This window comes from Stegostoma tigrinum, chromosome 28, assembly GCF_030684315.1.
Source record: "Stegostoma tigrinum isolate sSteTig4 chromosome 28, sSteTig4.hap1, whole genome shotgun sequence".
Taxonomy (NCBI): Eukaryota; Metazoa; Chordata; class Chondrichthyes; order Orectolobiformes; family Stegostomatidae; genus Stegostoma; species Stegostoma tigrinum.
The window spans coordinates 12,044,462-12,063,835 of record NC_081381.1 but is presented as its reverse complement, the minus strand read 5'-3'; the positions used below and the strand labels follow the sequence as shown (position 1 = coordinate 12,063,835).

The window sequence follows — 19,374 nt, the reverse complement described above, 5'->3', positions numbered from 1 at the left end:
TGAAGAATCTCAGACAGCACCTTCTAAACTCTCAACCATTTCAATCTAGAAGGACAGTAGTACGTGGGAACACCACCTTCTGCAAGTTCCCCTCAAGCCATTCAACGTTCTGATTTGGAAATATATCACTGTTCCTTCAGTGTTGCTCAGCCATTAATCCTGTAATACCTACAGAACATAGACTGCAACGGTTCAAAAAGGCAGCTCACCACCACCTCCTTGAGTGAAATAACATCACAGGCTGGTATCCCATCAAGAAGTCCCCCTTTATTAACACGTGGAGAGTCCTTGACACTGATCTAGCTTCCTCAGAGCCAGCTCCGAGTGAACAGTGTGTCTGACACAGAGAGTAGGAACTGCCGTTGCTGTAGAATCTGAGATAACAAGGTGTAGAGCTGGATGAACACAGCAGGCCGAGCAGGGAAGCTGAAGCTTCGGGCCTAGACCCTTCATCAGAAATGGGGAAGGGCACGGAAGTTCTGAAATAAATATGGAGAGAGGGGGAGGCAAATAGAAGATGGATAGAGGAGAAGATAGGTGGAGAGGAGACAGGCAGGTCAAAGAGGCGGGGATGGAGCCAGTAAAGGTGAGTGTAGGTGGCCAGTTAGGGAGGAAATAGAGCAATCCAGGGAGGACGGACAGGTCAAGGGGGCGGGATGAGGTTAGTAGGTAGGAGATGGAAGTGGGGCTTGAGGTGGAAGGAGGGCATAGGTGGGAGGAAGGACAGGTTAGGGAGGCAGGGACGAGCTGGGCTGGTTTTGGGATGCGGTTGGGGGAAGAGAGATTTTGAAGCTTGTGAAGTCCATATTGATACCCTTGGACTGCAGGGTTCCCAAGCGGAATATGAGTTGCTGTTCCTGCATTGTTTGGGTGGCATCATTGTGGCACTGCAGGAGGCCCAGGATGGACATGTCGTCTGAGGAATGGGAGGGGGAGTTGAAATGGTTCGTGACTGGGAGGTGCAGTTGTTTAGTGCGGACCGAGCGTAGATGTTCTGCAAAGTGGTCCCCAAGCCTCCACTTGGTTTCCCCAATGTAGAAGAGGCCACAATGGGAACAGCGGGTACAGTATACCATGTTAGCAGATGTGCAGGTGAACATCTGCTTGATGTGGAAGGTCGTCTTGGGGCCTGGAATGGGGGTGAGGGGGGAGGTGTAGGGGCAGGTGTAGCACTTCCTAGGGTTGCAGGGAACAAGTGCCGGGTGTGGTGGGGCTGGAGGGGAGTGTGGAGCGGACACTCCTGTTTATACCTACCAGCCAGGACTCCCTGATTGGACCAGATTAGGGAATTGATATCCTGAGGTCCACCTGACTGACATCATTACAATCACTATATTGAGGGCAACTGAGGAATGGGCAATAAATTCTGACTAGCCAGCAATGCCACGTCCCACAAATGAATTTTTAAAAAACTTTGAAGCTTAGATCATTCAGAACAGTTCTTATCAATAGTTACTTGATGCTTTTTATACATTAAAGACTTAAACATTGATAGAGAGCAAGAGGAGCATTAATATTATTGAACGTCTCTCCACAGAGCCACAGAGAAGATTTTAGCCAGAGCACGGCAGCTGGTGGATGTGAAGAAGGAGGATGGTTTTGCAGCCCTCCACCTTGCCGCCCTGAACAACCACAAAGAAGTAGCTGAAGTTTTAATTAAAGAGGTAGAAATATAATTTACTTAATGATCATTTAATTTTTTAAATGCTAAATAGTCTTTCTTAGTCAAGCATACACAAATGCACTTTGATATCCTCAAAATTATTTCTCATACTTGAGTTATGAAGTGGAATTGGAGAAAGCTGCAGAACAGTTAGTTTTATTGGGATACGTGATGTTGGAAATCAGGCGCAATATGTGCTTCTAGTGACATAATTTGGGTACTGAGTTCTGATTTTTCTTGAATGTGCAGAGTAAGATTCAAAAGTAGAGTTTTAGGAGGTGTAGCTCAAGTGTTTTATTCATCAGATCTCGGTTTATTTGTGTACAAATGGGATCATGTGCATGTAATCCTTATCCCTGATACCAAATTACTCTCGGTAGCCTAATGCACTCCATGTAAATTCGTACATAGCCCTTTTCTTTCTCTGTTATGCTCTGATCCTTTTGTATCTTTATACAAATTCAGTTCCACTTACTGTATAATAAGGCTTCTGATTTAATTTCCTGTGTGTTATATTTTATATTGATTAGCATGAAATTTCTTTGTCGAATACCTGCCAAGCTTCAGGACTTCGTTTATCCTGTTACTTCCTCTGCCTTTGACCTATATTTCTGCCATCAATAATCATAAGACCATAAACAGGAGCAGAAGTAAACCATTCAGCCCATAATCTTCAATTTGTTTACTGATTAAAATTCTGTCCATCTCGGCTTTGAATGTCTTTAATGACCCAGCCTCTGCTGCTATCTGCTATAAAGAGTTCCACAGATTTGCTATCCTCCAAGAAGAATTTTCTTCTCAACTCTATCTTAAATCTGCAGCCTCTTCCTCTTGAACTATGCTGTCTAGTCCTGGATTTACCCACAAAGGAAATAAATTCAGCATCAAATCCCCTAAAATATTATTTTTCATGAAGTTCTCTTGTCATTCTTACAAACTCCAATGAGTACAGGCCCAATCAACTCCGCCTCTTTTAAGAACAGCCCTCCGTACTCAGGATCAACCTACTGGACTGTTGCCACCGTCTTTGATTTTTCCTTAGAAAAGTAGACAAAAGCTGTTAACTATTCGTGGTGCGTTCGAAGTTATGCTTTGTATAGGTTTAGTTCCCATATTTTATGCTCCATTGGCTTTGAAATAAAGGCCAACATTCCATTTCCCTTCACTATTACTTGGTGACAGTGGATGAATCTCAAAAAAAACTGGCATGCCTGACTCCCAAATCCCTCTGTGCAGCAACTTTCTGCCGTCCTTCCCTATTTCAATAATATTCAGCTCCTTTATTCTTACTACCAAAGTGCGTAACTTCACATTTTCCCACATCATGTTTCATTGCCAAACTTTTGCCCACTCACTTAGCCTGTCTGTATTACTCTAGAAACACCCTGTCATCTTCACCACTTGCCCTCCCACTGTTCTTTTGTGTCAGCTGCAAACTTGGGGTGATAATGCATTCACTTTGTCATCCGGGTCATTAATATGTATTGTAAATAACTGTGGCCTCAGCACTGATTCTTGTAACACTTCACCAGTTGCAGGTTACCATCCTGAAAGGGGGCCTCCTTTATCCCACCTCGGTTCTCTATTAGTTAGCCAACCCTCCGGTGCTAAAGTACTACCTTCAACACCATGGGCTCATGGTTTCATGTGTGATAATATTTTTGAATGCCTTTTGAAAATCCAAAATGTTGCCCCCACTTCTCTATTCTGCTTTTTGCCACCTCAAAAAGTAAATTTTATCAAAAATGAAGCCATGCTGACTGTGCTTGATTACATTATGTATTGTTAAATCCTCTACTATTACATCCTTTATAATGTTCTCTAACATTTTTCAATGCGATGTTAAGGTAACTGGCCTTTAGTTATCTTTTTGTATAAGAGTGTTATATTGGAAGTTTTTAAATCCTGTGGGACTCTTCCAGAATCTAAGGCTTCTTGGAAGATTGCTGCCATTCTATTCACTATCTCTGTAGCTACTTCTAGGGTGGGTGCAATCCAAGGGACTTTCATCAGCCTTTAGTTTCATTAGCGTCCCTAGTATTGTTTTCCTCTCTATTATTGAGTTGATTTTCTTCCAGTCTTGAATATTTAATAGCTTTGAAATACTACCAATGTCTTCTGTTGTGAAGACTGGTGCAAGATATTTATTCAACTTTTCTGCCAGCTTCCTGGTTCCCTGTAATTGTTTTCCAGGCCTCATTTTCTAAAGGCCCACTGTTTACTTTGGCCTTTCTTTATTTTTCATCTTTCCTGATCTTCTAACTTACCACAAATTTTGCCACACTGAATTTTTTTTCTTTCATTTAGGTACTTCCTTTGCTAACATGACTAATCATTCTCCTTAGAGCTGGATGAACACAGGTCAAGCAGCATCAGACCCTTTTTCTGATGAAGGGTCTAGGCCCGAGACGTCAGCTTTCCTGCTTCTCTGATGCTGCTTGGCCTGCTGTGTTCATCCAGCTCTACTCCTTGGTACCTCAGATTCTCCAGCATCTGCAGTTCCTACCATCTCTGATCATTCTTCTTCACTGGGTAAATGTTTATTGTGAATCATGAACAATTTTCTTAAACATCTACAATTGTTCGTCAACCATCTTTTCTGCTAAACCCCTTTCCCAGGCCGTTTCAGCCAAGCCAGTTCTTGTTCCTTTGAAATGACCCTTGTGTTAGCTCAGCATAGTCATTTCCAACCCCAAGTTCCACATTTTCAAACTGAATGCTATATTCTACCAGGTTGTTGTCACATTTCACTAAGTTTTTTTTAAACTCCTGAGGTCATTCATGAAATTTGCCTTGCCAAACATTATCAGATCCAAAATAGCCTGATCCTTATTGGATCCACAACATTTTCTGAGAAAGTACCCTAAATACACACTATAATTATTCCTTATGGCAGTCTTTGATTTTCCCAATCGATGTGAAGTCTCCCTTGATTTAATTTACTGTCTTTTATACATGCCCTTATTATCTCCTGATTTATTCTGTCTTACAATATACCTGCTGTTGGGGGACTTATAATATTCACCTACCAGTGGCATTTATTAATTCTTAACTCCACCCTTGTGGATTCTATGTCATCTCATCCAAGATCATCTCCTGCTATTGCACTGACAAAAGTACCCCATCATGTTTTCCTTCCTGCCTGTCCTTTCAAAAAGTCCAATACCTCTGAATATTTAGTTTCCAGCTTTAATCTCCTCTGCAGCGTCTCCACATGGCTGTACGATCATACTCATCAACCTCCATTTGTGTCACTAGTCAATTTTGTTCTGAACACTACTTTAAAATAAAGAGCCACTTTTTTTTTCCTTTTTTAAAAACCAATTTTGACTCTAATGTTTTGTTTTTAATGTTTGCATGCTGTGTCCTTCCTGTCCCACTCTGGGTATCATGCCAAAATATATATGTAACTATAACTAGCTACCCTGCAAAGCTGCCATATGATTTTGCTTTGTATCTCCTACAGCCCTAAATGAGTTTTTTGCTTCTGTCTTTACGAAAGAAACGAACTTTGTAGTGAATGAAACCTTTGAAGAGCAGGTGTGCATGCTGGAATGGATAGAGATAGAGGAAGCTGATGTGCTGAAAATTTTGTCAAACATTAAGATTGACAAGTCCCCAGGCCCGGACCAGATTTGTCCTCGGCTGCTTTGGGAAGCGAGAAATGCAATTGCTTCGCCACTTGCGAAGATCTTTGCATCCTCGCTCTCCACTGGAGTCGTACCTGAGGACTGGAGAGAGGCAAATGTAATTCCTCTCTTCAAGAAAGGAAATAGGGAAATCCCCGGCAATTATAGACCGGTAAGTCTCACGTCTGTCGTCTGCAAGGTGTTAGAAAGGATTCTGAGGGATAAGATTTATGACCATCTGGAAGAGCATGGCTTGATCAAATACAGTCAACACGGCTTTGTGAGGGGTAGGTCATGCCTTACAAACCTTATCGAGTTTTTTGAGGATGTGACTAGAAAAGTTGATGAGGGTCGAGCTGTGGATGTGGTGTATATGGACTTCAGTAAGGCATTTGATAAGGTTCCCCATGGTAGGCTCATTCAGAAGGTCAGGAGGAATGGGATACAGGGGAACTTAGCTGCTTTGATACAGAATTGGCTGGCCAAGAGAAGGCAGCGAGTGGTAGTAGAAGGAAAATATTCTGCCTGGAAGTCAGTGGTGAGTGGGGTTCCACAGGGCTCTGTCCTTGGGCCTCTACTGTTTGTAATTTTTATTAATGACTTGGATGAGGGGATTGAAGGATGGGTCAGCAAGTTTGCAGACGACACAAAGGTCGGAGGTGTCGTTGACAGTGTAGAGGGCTGTTGTAGGCTGCAGCGGAACATTGACAGGATGCAGAGATGGGCTGAGAGGTGGCAGATGGAGTTCAACCTGGATAAATGCGAGGTGATGCATTTTGGAAGGTCGAATTTGAAAGCTGAGTACAGGATTAAGGATAGGATTCTTGGCAGCGTGGAGGAACAGAGGGATCTTGGTGTGCAGATACATAGATCCCTTAAAATGGCCACCCAAGTGGACAGGGTTGTTAAGAAAGCAAATGGTGTTTTGGCTTTCATTAACAGGGGGATTGAGTTTAAGAGTCGTGAGATCTTGTTGCAGCTCTATAAAACTTTGGTTAGACCGCACGTGGAATTACTGCGTCCAGTTCTGGTCGCCCTATTATAGGAAAGACGTGGATGCTTTGGAGAGGGTTCAGAGGAGGTTTACCAGGATGCTGCCTGGACTGGAGGGCTTATCTTATGAAGAGAGGTTGACTGAGCTCGGTCCCTTTTCATTGGAGAAAAGGAGGAGGAGAGGGGACCTAATTGAGGTATACAAGATAATGAGAGGCATAGATAGAGTTGATAGCCAGAGACTATTTCCCAGGGCAGAAATGGCTAGCACGAGGGGTCATAGTTTTAAGCTGGTTGGTGGAAAGTATAGAGGGGATGTCAGAGGCAGGTTCTTTACGCAGAGAGTTGTGAGAGCATGGAATGCGTTGCCAGCAGCAGTTGTGGAAGCAAGGTCATTGGGGTCATTTAAGAGACTGCTGGACATGTATATGGTCACAGAAATTTGAGGGTGCATACATGAGGATCAATGGTCGGCACAACATTGTGGGCTGAAGGGCCTGGTCTGTGCTGTACTGTTCTATGTTCTATGTCTGCTCCACAGATCCTTCACCCCTACCCTCTTCTTTTCCACACCGCCCCCCCCCCCCCCCCCAACCATTTCGCTCAAAGCCTTCCACAGCCATAGTTACTTGATTTGCCAGGACAGTGGTGCCAGCATGGTTCAAGTGAAGCTCGTGCCGCCACAGCTGTTCCCTTCTACTCCAGCACCGGTGCCAGTGGCCCACAAAGAGCAGCTCATTCCTCTCACACCAGTCTTTGATATTGCTCAAACTCAACCTCCTTGACTACTGTACCACATTATTGCCTTGGATGTTCTGCTTTTTAACTGGGCTTCCAACTGTTTCTAAAAAAAAAAGGTCTTTCAGCATCAGACCCCTAGACATAGTTGCAGAAGTAGGCCATTCAGCCCATTGAGTCTGCTCCACCGTTCCATGAGGTCACGGCTGATTTGATACGCCTTAGCTTCACTTTCCTGCCTTTTCCCCATAATTGTTGGCTCCCTTTCTGATTAAAAATCTGCCTCTCTCAACCTTGAAAACTCTTCGCAACCTGACCTGGAAAGCTCCCGACTGTAAAGAATGTCACAGATTGATTACCTTCTGCGAGAGGAAATTCCTCTGCATCTCTGCCCTAGCTGGATGGTCTGTTTCTCTGAGATTATGCCGTCTGGTCCTAAATTTTCCCGCAAGGAGAAGCAGCCTCTCCAAACTGATTCAGTGCTTCTATTAGTAATGCTAAAGTGCATAAGCTCACATTTACCCACATTATAATCCACCACTTATCTAATCTTATTAATGTTGTTGGTACCAACATGGACAATGACAGACGGATCTCTCCCTCTCTCTCCAAGTGAGACATATTCTAAACGCTGGCAGTAGGCAGACGACACAGCCTTTGGGACTTCAGAAAACTGTGCCTATACCGTAATTATCCTATCCCCTACTGCTATTCTGTTTCTATTCATTTTGTCTTTGTTGCCCAGCCCTACCCCTCAAATTTAACGAGTACGACTGATTCCTGAACAAAAGTGTTTGACCAACTTCCCCCTCCAAGATGTGTGCAATGTCTACAATTCAGATTCCAGCTGTTCACCTCTGATCAAAGCCAAGCTCTGGAAATATTTACTGCATGTCTATTCTCTCTGAGCCACCTTGATGTACAGAACTTCCCACATGCTGTAGCAGCAAAGCATCACCCAACCTGCCCTCATTATAGTATTATACTCCGTCTATTTTTGTTTATTCTCGTGTTCCCACTCTTTACACTTTATTATAATTAAATTTTTACACCAGTGTCATACTTACTCAAGCTATTTTTATCTCTATTTTTCTTTAAAAATGTCAAGAAACCTAAACACAAACTCTCTGTAGGGGGAAGGGAGATTTAAAAGCTTCAAAATCTTCCTTTCCCCTCCCGCATCCCAAAACCAGCCCAGCTCATCTCCGCTTCTCTAACCTGTCCTTCCTCCTGCCTATCCCCTCCTCTCACATCAAGCCCCACCCCCATCTCCTATCTACTCGCCTCATCCCGCCCCCTTGACCTGTCCGACCTCCCCAGACTGACCTATCCCCTCCCTACCTCCCCGCCTACACTCACCTTTACTGGCTCCGTCCCCGCCTCTTTGACCTGTCTGTCTCCTCTCCACCTATCTTCTCCTCTATCCAGCTTCGATCCACCTCCACCTGCCCCTCTGTCCCCATTTATTCCAAAACCTTCTTCCCCTCCCCCATTTCTAAAGCAGGGTCTCGGCCCGAGACATCAGCCTTCCTGCTCCTAAGATGCTGCTTGGCCTGCTGTGTTCATCCAGCTCTACACGTTGTTATCTCGCAACTTTTAATTTAGTCTTCTGAAACCATAGAATAGTTGCAGCAGAAAAAGCAGCCATTTGGCCCATCATATCTGTTCTTCACTCCGCTGCACAGTTAGCCACTTACCTCTGCCTTTCATCATAGTACTCATAATTTTATGTAATCCTTCAGCTCCATTTTGAACAACAAAATTGAATCTTCGTTATCACTAAATGCTACCATGTTTTGGGGGAGAAAGAAAAAAGACCCTTGTGCTGAAAGAGTTAACAATATTTTCAGTCAAGATTGTTTTATTTAGGATTAAAGTCTATTCTTCTCAATTCATAACAGCATCAAATAAATCACAGACATAGCCAGAATCATCCGTTTGATATAGTCATATTTTCCATTCAACTGTGGACACAATTCTGTCCAAATGAGCGAGTTTTAAATGCTGTTCATTTAACAAACAGGATGTTGCCCAACAGCACTAGCAGTATGTAGATAAATAGGACAATTTCTATCAGTGCTTTCTAAACATGTTTCCATTGTGATCCCATTTGTCAATTACTGTGACCAGACCTGTTGGAGATGGGGAGGGGTTGTGGAGGGAGGGGGAAGAGAAAGAAAAGGAGACTTTTTTGGTGGGGGGCCCTGTCTCGTTCAGTGTTTTTGTGAAAGCAGCTTTAGTTATATTTATTAATAATCTCAATTCTTGTTCATTGGCAGCTGTTATGATGTCTGCTGCAGAATTGTTTCATCTGGCAGTAAAGTGTATTACGGCTGCTTTGATCATCTGCTGAAGTATGGTAATTTCACTACTTATATTTGCAAATCCGGATCTATGGATCCTGATAAGACAACACAGAACTATACCAAGCAAGCCAGGCTTCCTGGCATCTGTTTATGGGTCATTAGCTAAGAGGGTTTCCACTGGGAGATCTATTGATATGGTAGTGATGCAAAGAACAAAAAAGTATAACTGGTATAAAAGCTGAAGTAACCTTCAATGTCTACAAAAATGTCTCACCCACTTGAGCTCACTGCAAACTGTGGATGCTAGCTTGCCTTGTGGTGGGTTAGACCTTGTGCCTTACATTGTCTGCACTGTAGGATTTAGAGGCCAAAAATAGATGGAAATCAATTGCAAAGCATTCCATACAATTTAGCCCCACCATTAAATATTATCTGCAGCAATTTATAGGAAATCATTGAAATGAAAACACAAAATGCTAGAAATATTCAGAGTCAGGTGAAATTTGTGGAGAGAGAAATGGATCTAATGTTTTGGTTGACGTCCCCACATATTGCACTCAAATTGTTATAAGCCAATGCTTTAAATTTATGGAATATTTCAATAATGTCAACAGTTTTGTCTATGTCAGTGTATGCTTTTAGTGCTGAATGCCATGCTTCAATAGTATGCGCTGGCAAATATTTCTAATAATTGCAATCTGCTGATTATTTGTCAAGTGTATTGTTTTCAGGAAATACTGTAAGTGTCTGAAAGGCTGGAGGAATAATAGTGATTGAATACCTGTGCTCCTTTTGTGACTTGTTTCTCTCTAACACATGTAATTGAATATCTTTATAAAACACCACACTGGGGCGGTTTGCAAGGAAGAAAGTCCCGCACAACTGTCGGAGCTGTAGACGGTAGATTGACAATTTCCTTTCTGAATATAATGCAGAACATGTGTTTTAGGATGAGCAGTCTGAAAAACACGCAGGATTCAGAAGGATCTAAACCAGCATTTCAATATTTGTTACTGTCCAGTTGGGCTCCAGTCATTTACTGGTCTGATACATTTCATGATATGGACTGATTTTGTTTTTTAAAGTGATCAGTGAATGCTTACTGTTTTGCCAGCAACTTATCATTTTTCTTTTAAATTTAATCTGTTCTGAAATACATGAAATACGGTTTTTCAATAACATGCCACCCAAAAGTGACACAGAGAAAGCCATGAATTCGAATCTTATTTTAAAAACACATTTCATAATCAGAGACTAGGTCTTTGCTAAGTCCCATCGTAACAAACTCTCATTAGTGCCATATGTGCTGTGAATACCAAAGTGAAATGTCGTGCAGAAGAGACTTAATTTCTGAGATATTACGTACTGTCGTTTGATCCCTGAGACCAACACTGCTTTCAGCTGGTGTGTTTTGTTTTTCTAAAGTATATTTTTAATTCAGTCAATAAATGTAGAGCTGGAAAAACGCGGCATGTCAGACAGCAGTTGAGGACCAGAGAAGTCACTAGTCCTTACAAATGCTTTCAATTCACCATGAACTTAGTTCTACCTCTATGCAGTCATAATTAAACTCAACTTAAAATTTGCTAATGGTTCAGTCCACATTCCAATTTCAATCACTTTCAGTGCACACAATCTGCAGGATTTGTTGGGGGTGATGGATTTCGGTTACCAGAAGCAGGGCCTGTAGCTGGTTTTGCGGGTGTTTTGCCTGGTAGCTTGCAGAGCTGGCTTCAAAAAAGAAAGTAGTGTTTCTTCAACAGCTTTCACATTGAGTCTGGAGAATACCGCACCCACCAAGCGCTGCTTTCTCAACTCTCAAATAACTAGCATTCTGGGGAGGACAACGAAAGCTCTATAAAAACGCTTTGAAGCTCTCCCTTGAAGTGGAGCAGCATTGAAGTTAATGAATGAGAGAAGCTTAGCTACCCGTCATTCAAATTGACAACATCTTGTCCATCAAGCTGCATCACACTTTGAGTCCCAACGCCATCGCAGCGAGGCAGAGCAGTTATCGAGAAGGAAGGAAAATGAAACAACTTGTGTATTCTGGATCTCCCTGCCCGGTGGGACGCCCTGGCCTGTGTACCCGAAGGTATACTGGTCGACGATTGGCCTGTTCAGTTCCATGAAGACCCATGGTAGAAACTGAAGAGCCTGAGAAGGTGTCATCCTCAAATTTAGGGATAGCCAGTAGTGATGACAACAGCACAACCTCCTTCATTCCTCGTGGTGCGGTGGCTGAAGCCCACAACTTGTACTTGATTGTGGAGTTTGAAACCCAACTACTGAGTAGATTAGGATACCCAGGCTTGGTGGTCCTTTTTGTTTTGCCTTTCTGATCTCGGCTTTTATCCCCCACTCTCCTCAAAAGCTTGACACCTGCAGTGTATAACTCCCCGCAGCATCACGGTTCTTGTCTTTTGAATCATACAATCCCTATGGTGTGGAAACAGGCCATTCGGCCCAACAGGTCCACACCACCTCTCCAAAGAGCATCCGACCCAGACCCACTCCCCTACCCCCGCATTTTCCTATGTCTAACCCACCTAACACAACATCCCTGGACAACTAACCTGCACACCTTTGGACCGTGGGAGGAAACCGGAACGCCCAGAGGAAACCCACACAGACACCGGGAGAATGTGCAAACTCCACACAGACAGTCGCCCGAGGCTGGAATCGAACCTGGGTCCCTGGCGCTGTGAGGCAGTAGTGCTAGGCACTGAGCCACCGTGCCGCCCTAAAAGTATCCCAACCATACAACCCTACATTTCCCATGGTTATTTCATATTGCCGTGCAGCCATTGCACTTGTGGACCTGCATTTTTATATAAACTGCCTCCCCACTGTTGTGCTTTTCCCTGCATCCACAATACCAGAGATATAAAGGTGCTGTTTAATCAAAGTAATTTTAACTCAGAATCTAAAAGCCACGTAACTGTCCGTTTCTCTCACTTTTTGCTTTCTGCTACAATTTGCAGTCTTTTCAACCTGAAATCCTGACATCCACAATCTGCTTCCCAATGATATTTATGTTCTTTGCAGACGGAGGAATATGTACACTTTCTGCGCATGTTTTAACTCCACAAAATAGGCAACAGCCATTTGCTGGTTCAGTTCTCAGGGCAAAGCCTTGACCAATCAGAGTCAACCTGCCTGGTTTAAAATTTAAACAAATTCTGGCACTTGACTGTTAATCAGCTTTAACAATGCAACCTCCACGGCAGTACTTCCACCAATCAGAGTTCACTTGCTAACGAATTAACGCATACCTTTCATGGAGTGTTTAATATAAGTTTTCTGCTTGAATTGATATTTCTTGCAAATTGTCCTGATTAGCGAGTTTTGAGAAGACTGGTAGCTCAGGTTGAGGTTCTGGATGTGAGTTTGCTCGCTGAGCTGGAAGGTTAGTTTTCAGACGTTTCGTCACCATTCTAGGTAACATCATCAGTGAGCCTCCGTGAAGCGCTGGTGTTATGTCCCATTTTCTATTTATCTGGTTAGGTTTCCTTGGGTTGCTGATGTCACCAAAGCAGGAAATGACATCACCAACCCAAGGAAACCTAACCAGATAAATAGAAAGCGGGACATAACACCAGTGCTTCGTCGGAGGCTCACTGATGATGTTACCTAGAATGGTGACGAAACGTCTGAAAACTAACCTTCCAGCTCAGCGAGCAAACTCACATCCAGAATTGTCCTGATTTGATAAAATGTGCCTTTTTCCAGCAGTAGTACGTTTATTTTCTGGCCTGACTTCATCCTGTAGACTTGGTTCATTTTAACTCAGTGCTGTAATCTTTTCCCCTTGATCTCAATGAAATAATCTGCTTCAGTCTTTATCTTTAGTGTCAGCATGTGAAATTAGGCTTTACAGTCATCGTTGCACAGAGCAGTGTACCGATGTTTGTGTCCTATCAGGTTTGGGCTGGTTGCAAATTAGAGACATTATTGCAGAAGTTACAAACTGACAACGACTACATGACTGCAAAAGGCTACACCATATTTTCCTCTCCACAGGGTCGCTGTGAGACTAACGTTCGGAATAATCGGATCCAGACTCCTTTGCAACTTTCAGTTACGCAGGGTCACACTGACATGGTCCAGCTCTTGGTTACCGAAGGCTGCGATGTGAATGCAGAAGATGAAGATGGCGATACTGCTATGCATGTGGCACTCTGCCGTCAGCAGCTGGCAGCCACCGTGCTATCACGGGAAGGCGATACCAGCTCACTTTATGCAAATGTAGGTTTAAATTAGTCCATATAGGAGATCTTATACAAGTGTCTATAAGAGAAATGTACGTATTTTAAAATAGTCGTTATGTCTTGGTACGTAGTAACACAAAATATTTGAGATTTGCTTATTTATGTTAAACTAAATTTCTTTCTGTTTGGGCTGTGATGAGAGAGAAATGGCTTAACTGGTCCTGAAAAACCTTCAAACCGGATAGGTCCATCAAGATTCTTCTACTCTTGCTTTTCATTATTCCAATTCAAGTTCAACTTGCTTTCAAACATACACATTCTGCTTCCTAGGGAAGAAAGGTAGAGATTTTAAAGAGGTTGTTGCACTATTGCCACCTTCCCCGCATTTAATAGCGTGTAAATACATTGAAATAAGATGTAACAGAACTACTGTTTCTGACCATGAGCTTAAATGACCATTTTTGTAAAATTAATGTTGTGTGTTTTGTAATAACTTCAGCATACATACCCTGCTGCTTGCATTTTGTGTGTCATTAATGTGATTTACCCAGCAGTCTTCCACTCAGAAATGTTTCTCCTGTAAATTTCTGACTGTGAGCTGAGAGTTTGAGCAGTGAGAGAAACAAGATATGAGGCCTGAGTGAAACTGCAACCAGTAGGGTATTTCCTTCAGCAATGAGATTTAAAGATTGAGGAATAAACAGTAACAGAACAAAAAAGAGGGTGAATCCATTGTCCAATTAGATAATGCGAAAGAAAGCGAGAATTAAGAAAGCCAAAAATGAACTGTTAATGTTTTTTAAAATTTCTTATTTCATAATATTCTGTAAATTTTTAAAATCTTATCTAATTAATGTTCAAGGAACACGGCTTAGCCATTAAAGTTAAAGGATTTGATTGGTCATCGTTGAGCAAATATCAATTACTAAAAGTTTGCTTGTTCCCTCACATCAACTCAAGAATATTCAATGTATTTCAGTGATGAAGCAGAAAAATGAAATGTCAGTCTGCTAAAGCTAGTGGACCTTAGTTTGTTGAAGACGCAAAGCTGGGGTGGGAGGTGGGTGTGGAGGGTGCAGGCTGAGTGGACAATGCAGTGGCTGCTAAGGGATACAGACGGACAAAGTGAGTTGGCAACAAAGATAGTTAATAAAGTACAATATGAGAAAGTGTGAGGTTATTTGCTTTAGTAGTAAGAGCAAAAAATCTTTTAAAAGGCATGGAACTTGTAAATGTTGATATTCAGAGGGAACATAGATAAGGAGCATAGAAAGTTAATCTGCAGTTTTATTTTCAGCAAGCAATTTGGATACCAAATGGCCTATTGGCTTTTATTACAAGGAAACTGATATACAAGAATGAGGACATGTTGATAAATTTGTACAGGGCTTTGGTCCCACAACTGGAGTATTGTATGCTACCTTGGTCTCCATATTTTTAATACAGGATGTGCTTGTACTGGAGGCAGTGCAGCAAATATGCACCATATTGATTTCTGCATTGAGAAGGCAGACTTGTGATAAGAGGCTGAGTAACTTGGAGCCATCATCCTGTAGCTTAGAAGAATGAGAGGTAATCTGATTGGAACATACAAAATTGTGAAGGGGCTTGACAGGATAGCCACATTGAGAGACTTTTTCCTTAGGCTTAGGAATCTCAAATACAAATTCACAACAAGGTGCAAATCATTTAGGAGTGAGATGAGAAATTTTTTCACTCAAAGGGATATGAATCTTTGTAATTATCTATCCAAGTAATTGTGAATACTCTATCTTTGATTTACTGAAGCCAGGATAGACAGAATGTTGGTCTCTCAGAATTGAGGGAAATGAGCCACAGTTGGGAAAGTGGAGTTAATGATAAAGGCCAGCCACTGTGTTGTACGAAATTGTGGAGCTGCTCAGCTGCTATTTCTCAGGTTCTGACAACAACCTTGATGTTGGCATTTAACTAAGTATCTCCCCCTTGTATGAAGTTGCGCAAATAACTGTCGATTTAACATATCACTTGTTTTGAATACAAAATCTGCATTGTTACAATTTGTTAAAACTTTCATCTTAAATCTTGTTCCTTTGCTGCGTAGTTGCAGGCTTCTGGGTTATTGGGATCTACAGACATTAGCATAGGCGCTGCCATTGCCTGCTTCCTGGCCCAGGAGGGTGCTGATATTAACTACACCAACTACAAGGGCAAAACGCCACTCGATCTGGTCACAAATGGCAGGATTATACAGATGGTCAAGAGTTTTGCGGAGAAATTCAGGTAAAATAGCAATATCATCTATGTTCCTTTCTCTTAGTCTTGGTTATCTTAGTCTTGATTACATTCTACCCTTAACACAGACATTACAAACTCTCAAATGAAATAAACAAAAGAACTGTGGATGCTGGAGATCTGAAAAAATAAACAAATTGCTGCAGAAACTCAGCAGGTCTGGCAGCAACTGTGCAGAAGGAACCAGTTAACGTTTTGAGTCCAGTGATCATCCTCCTTATTGAATAAATCTCATTGTAAACCATGAGCAAAGGTAGAGTATTGAGAAAGGAAAGATGGACAGACCTCCAACCTCTGTGTCAGTTTGGGCTAGCTATTAACATCTGTAGCATTGTTCCTTAAGCCACCAGTGAGCCAGCCTTGTATATGTTTGTTCCTCCTATCATGTTATACCCTCCACTCCCTATGGCACCTACTTGGGCTGGGATGGTTAATGAAAGCAATTGCCTTCTGTGTAACACTGCAGCAGGACTGGGAGTTTGCAGAGGATATGGATGGTGCCGGGAGGTGGGGTGTCATAGTGGTTAGGTTTCAATTTCTGATATCTCAATTTGGACAAAGTTTGACTTAGCAGTGGTGGCTCTGCTGTCAAGTAACTGTCACCGTTCAGTGTTTAAGCTCACTTCAGAAACGGGCATAAGGGCAAAGCACAGATAGTGCCCAATAGTCTTTGAGCTAAATGCAAATTTAAGACAATGCTATTTAGCAGCAAATAAGAAACACAATCTTGTCAGACCTGAAAATATGATGGTTTTATTCATAATACATTTTCACAATAATCTGGCAGATTATCCAGTTATTGTTAATTATTTTTTAATCTGTGCTTTCTTTTAAGGTGAACTGTGTTGACTAATGTTATCGAGAGGTACCAGCCTCCCAGTTAGTTAACAAATTAAACAAATGGTATTAATCTTACCATCAAACACTAGTGGCTACTCTTTGTCAGTGACCAATAACCAGATAACACAGGATACAGGGATTTAATTAAATCTGTGGTAGTATTTTAAGTTAGTTTATTAGAATTTATCCCATTGGAAGCCTCATCCCCTCCCACATTTCTTTATCCACTGCGGTTTAAACAGGTGAGAAGAATTGCAAGGTTCTGCTGTTGTCAGACACTTCTGTAGAATTAACCTGGGGATACCTTCAGATTCCAGGATCAGTTTTAACAAAACGTTAAATATTACTGACAGACTAATTGTGTGTGTATGTCTGTATAAAAATGTCATGGTGCTTGTCATTAGTCAGAGGATGCACTGTTTGACAAGATAGAAACATTATACCACATAAAGTCTTATTATTCTCCTAGAATGGGTGTTCCTTTGAGGCTACAAAGTCTACTTGCCATTAAGTAAACACTGGGTGAGTTCATACCATGTCTGAGATTGCAGACGTACTGCCTTTGCTGTTTTATGTTCCTAACGAGTTATTGTGTTTCTTAAACTTCAAAGTGTAGCACAGAAACTTGAATGTGACTCTTGGAAGTGGGATGGGCAAGAAATGCACTCCAACCTAACTGGTCTACCTTTTCTGATTGTAACACTGACAGTAACCCAGTTAGAATAAAGGATTCCCCTCACTGTTACAACTGGAAAACCAAAACCACTCCTTGTTATATCATTGGTTATATAATTACAAGCAAATTTCCTGTGCTGCTGCTCTCAGTAATCCAGAGAATGCATTGTTTTGTTTTAAGGATGGGGCTACTGTGCCACACAACACTCTGAATAAACCCTTCCTGGAAGGAAAGTTGTTTTTCCTTCAAGCCATAATATTGAATGATATATAAACTTTTTAATTGATTCAGCATTTTGGCTTTGCTTTTAAGAAAATCAATTCCAAGACAGCGATTTCAGTTCCTGTTCATTGAGTTTGTGGAGTTTCTCCTGTAGATTCCAATTGCTATGCTTTATTTTCTTTCTACTTTTTGTTCATAAATGTAACATGGAACTTTGGTTAATGATGTCTGGAGTGTGAGTGACCAAGTGTGTTTTTATGTAATTTTTTTATAAAGAGTGTTACATAACACATCATCTGCTGTATGTTGTGATTTGTAAAGCATTGATCATTACAGCCCAACTCTCTCATTCTGCAGTTGTCAAAGGTTGAATCCTACAGCAGTTCATCTTTCAGATCAGCTGACTGTCTGCCATGCCCCCAGGTGGAATAATCCAAAGTGATAGGCACAGTTACATTGTCTACCGGCTGATCTTGGTGTTACTTTCATGATCATCTTGAAGTTGTTGAGTGGATGGCTGCATCCATCTTCCTGTGATTGCACACTGCCAACAACTACATAAGCGAGAATTGCCAGGAGTGAGGGATTTTGCTTTAAACTTTCTGTAAGAAGAGTCCTTTAATCCTGTCTGTTGCTGTTTATTCCAGGGGATCACAGCTGCAATCAGCAGGGACAACAGTTCTGCGGCGAGTCCACACAACTCCAAATACTATGACAAATCTTTTACTGCCAGCATCAGCGGGTCCAGCTGAGTGCCTAGTGTGTTCTGAGCTGTCCCTACTGGTTCAGTTTTCCCCCTGTCAACACTCTGTAGTCTGTGAAGGTATGCTTTACAATCTCTGACAGTGAACGGCCACAGATAAGTATATTTAGATGTATAATGTTATACATCATTATACAACATGAATAACATTATAGTAAATTGGATCTTTAGTTCCTGATGGAACTAATCATTTAGCTTTTGAGAATGGAGTAATGAGTGGAACCAATTTTAAACGTGATAGGCCTAATTTGCCTCATTTCACTAAACATTTTGATATGGTGTATATGAGCTCCCAAAAGGTGCTTGGTGATGTGCTGTGTAGTAGACTTGAGCGAAGTTACCCCTCCTCATGGAATAAAAGGAACAGCAGCCACATGGATGTGAAATTGGCTGAATAAGCAGAAGCAGATAGTGGTTGGCGTGGTGGCTGAGTGGTTTTGCACTACTGCCTCTCAAAGTCAGGATCTGGCTTTAATTCCACCCTTGGGCAACTGCATGAAGTTTACACATTCTGTCATGTCTGCCTGAGACACACTTGCCTCCTTATGTTCCTGTTTCCTCCCACATTCCAAAGGTGTGCAGATAAGGTGGATTTGCCGTGCTAAATTGTCCATAGTGTCCAGAAATGTGCAGGCTAGGTGGGTTAGCCATGGGAATTGCAAGATTTTAGGAATATGGTTGGGGAGGGGTGGACCTGGGTGGGGCATTCTTCAAAGGGTTAGTGTGGACTCAGTGGACTGAATGGCCTGCTTCCACACTGTAGCGGCTCTATGATTCTAGTCTGGTGTTTTTCAGACTAGTAGTAGGGTTATAGTGGAATTCCTAAGGGATTGGTTTTTACGACTTTTGCTCTAATGTGTATCATGATCTTACTAAGGTGTACTAAGGCACAGTTTTGAGTTTGTGGATTATATGAAACTTGGAAATATTGTGTATTGAATGTAGAACTTCAAAAGTGCGTAGGCAGGTTGGTGGAATGATTGGACAAGTGGCAAATAAACTTTGGTGAGAAGTGTAAAGTGTTTCATTTTGATTGGAAGAACATGGGGAGACAGCATA

At 41.9% G+C, this 19,374-nt stretch overlaps 1 protein-coding gene across 7 annotated transcripts in view; it reads left to right on the top strand.

The window, feature by feature from the left end:
- mib2 (MIB E3 ubiquitin protein ligase 2) overlaps nucleotides 1-19,374 on the top strand; it is a 224,315-nt gene that overhangs the window by 193,609 nt on the left and 11,332 nt on the right. For 4 of the 7 annotated variants that reach the window (XM_048561339.2, XM_048561340.2, XM_048561338.2 and 1 more), the window contains 4 exons: nucleotides 1,538-1,664; nucleotides 13,353-13,577; nucleotides 15,624-15,802; nucleotides 18,200-18,375. In XM_048561339.2, coding sequence (XP_048417296.1) covers nucleotides 1,538-1,664; nucleotides 13,353-13,577; nucleotides 15,624-15,802; nucleotides 18,200-18,375 — 707 coding nt within the window. Of the gene's footprint in view, nucleotides 1-1,537; nucleotides 1,665-13,352; nucleotides 13,578-15,623; nucleotides 15,803-17,123; nucleotides 17,177-18,199; nucleotides 18,376-19,374 lie in introns of those variants that run through there. The other 3 variants (XM_048561343.2, XM_059655590.1, XM_048561344.2) reach the window with 2 other exon arrangements.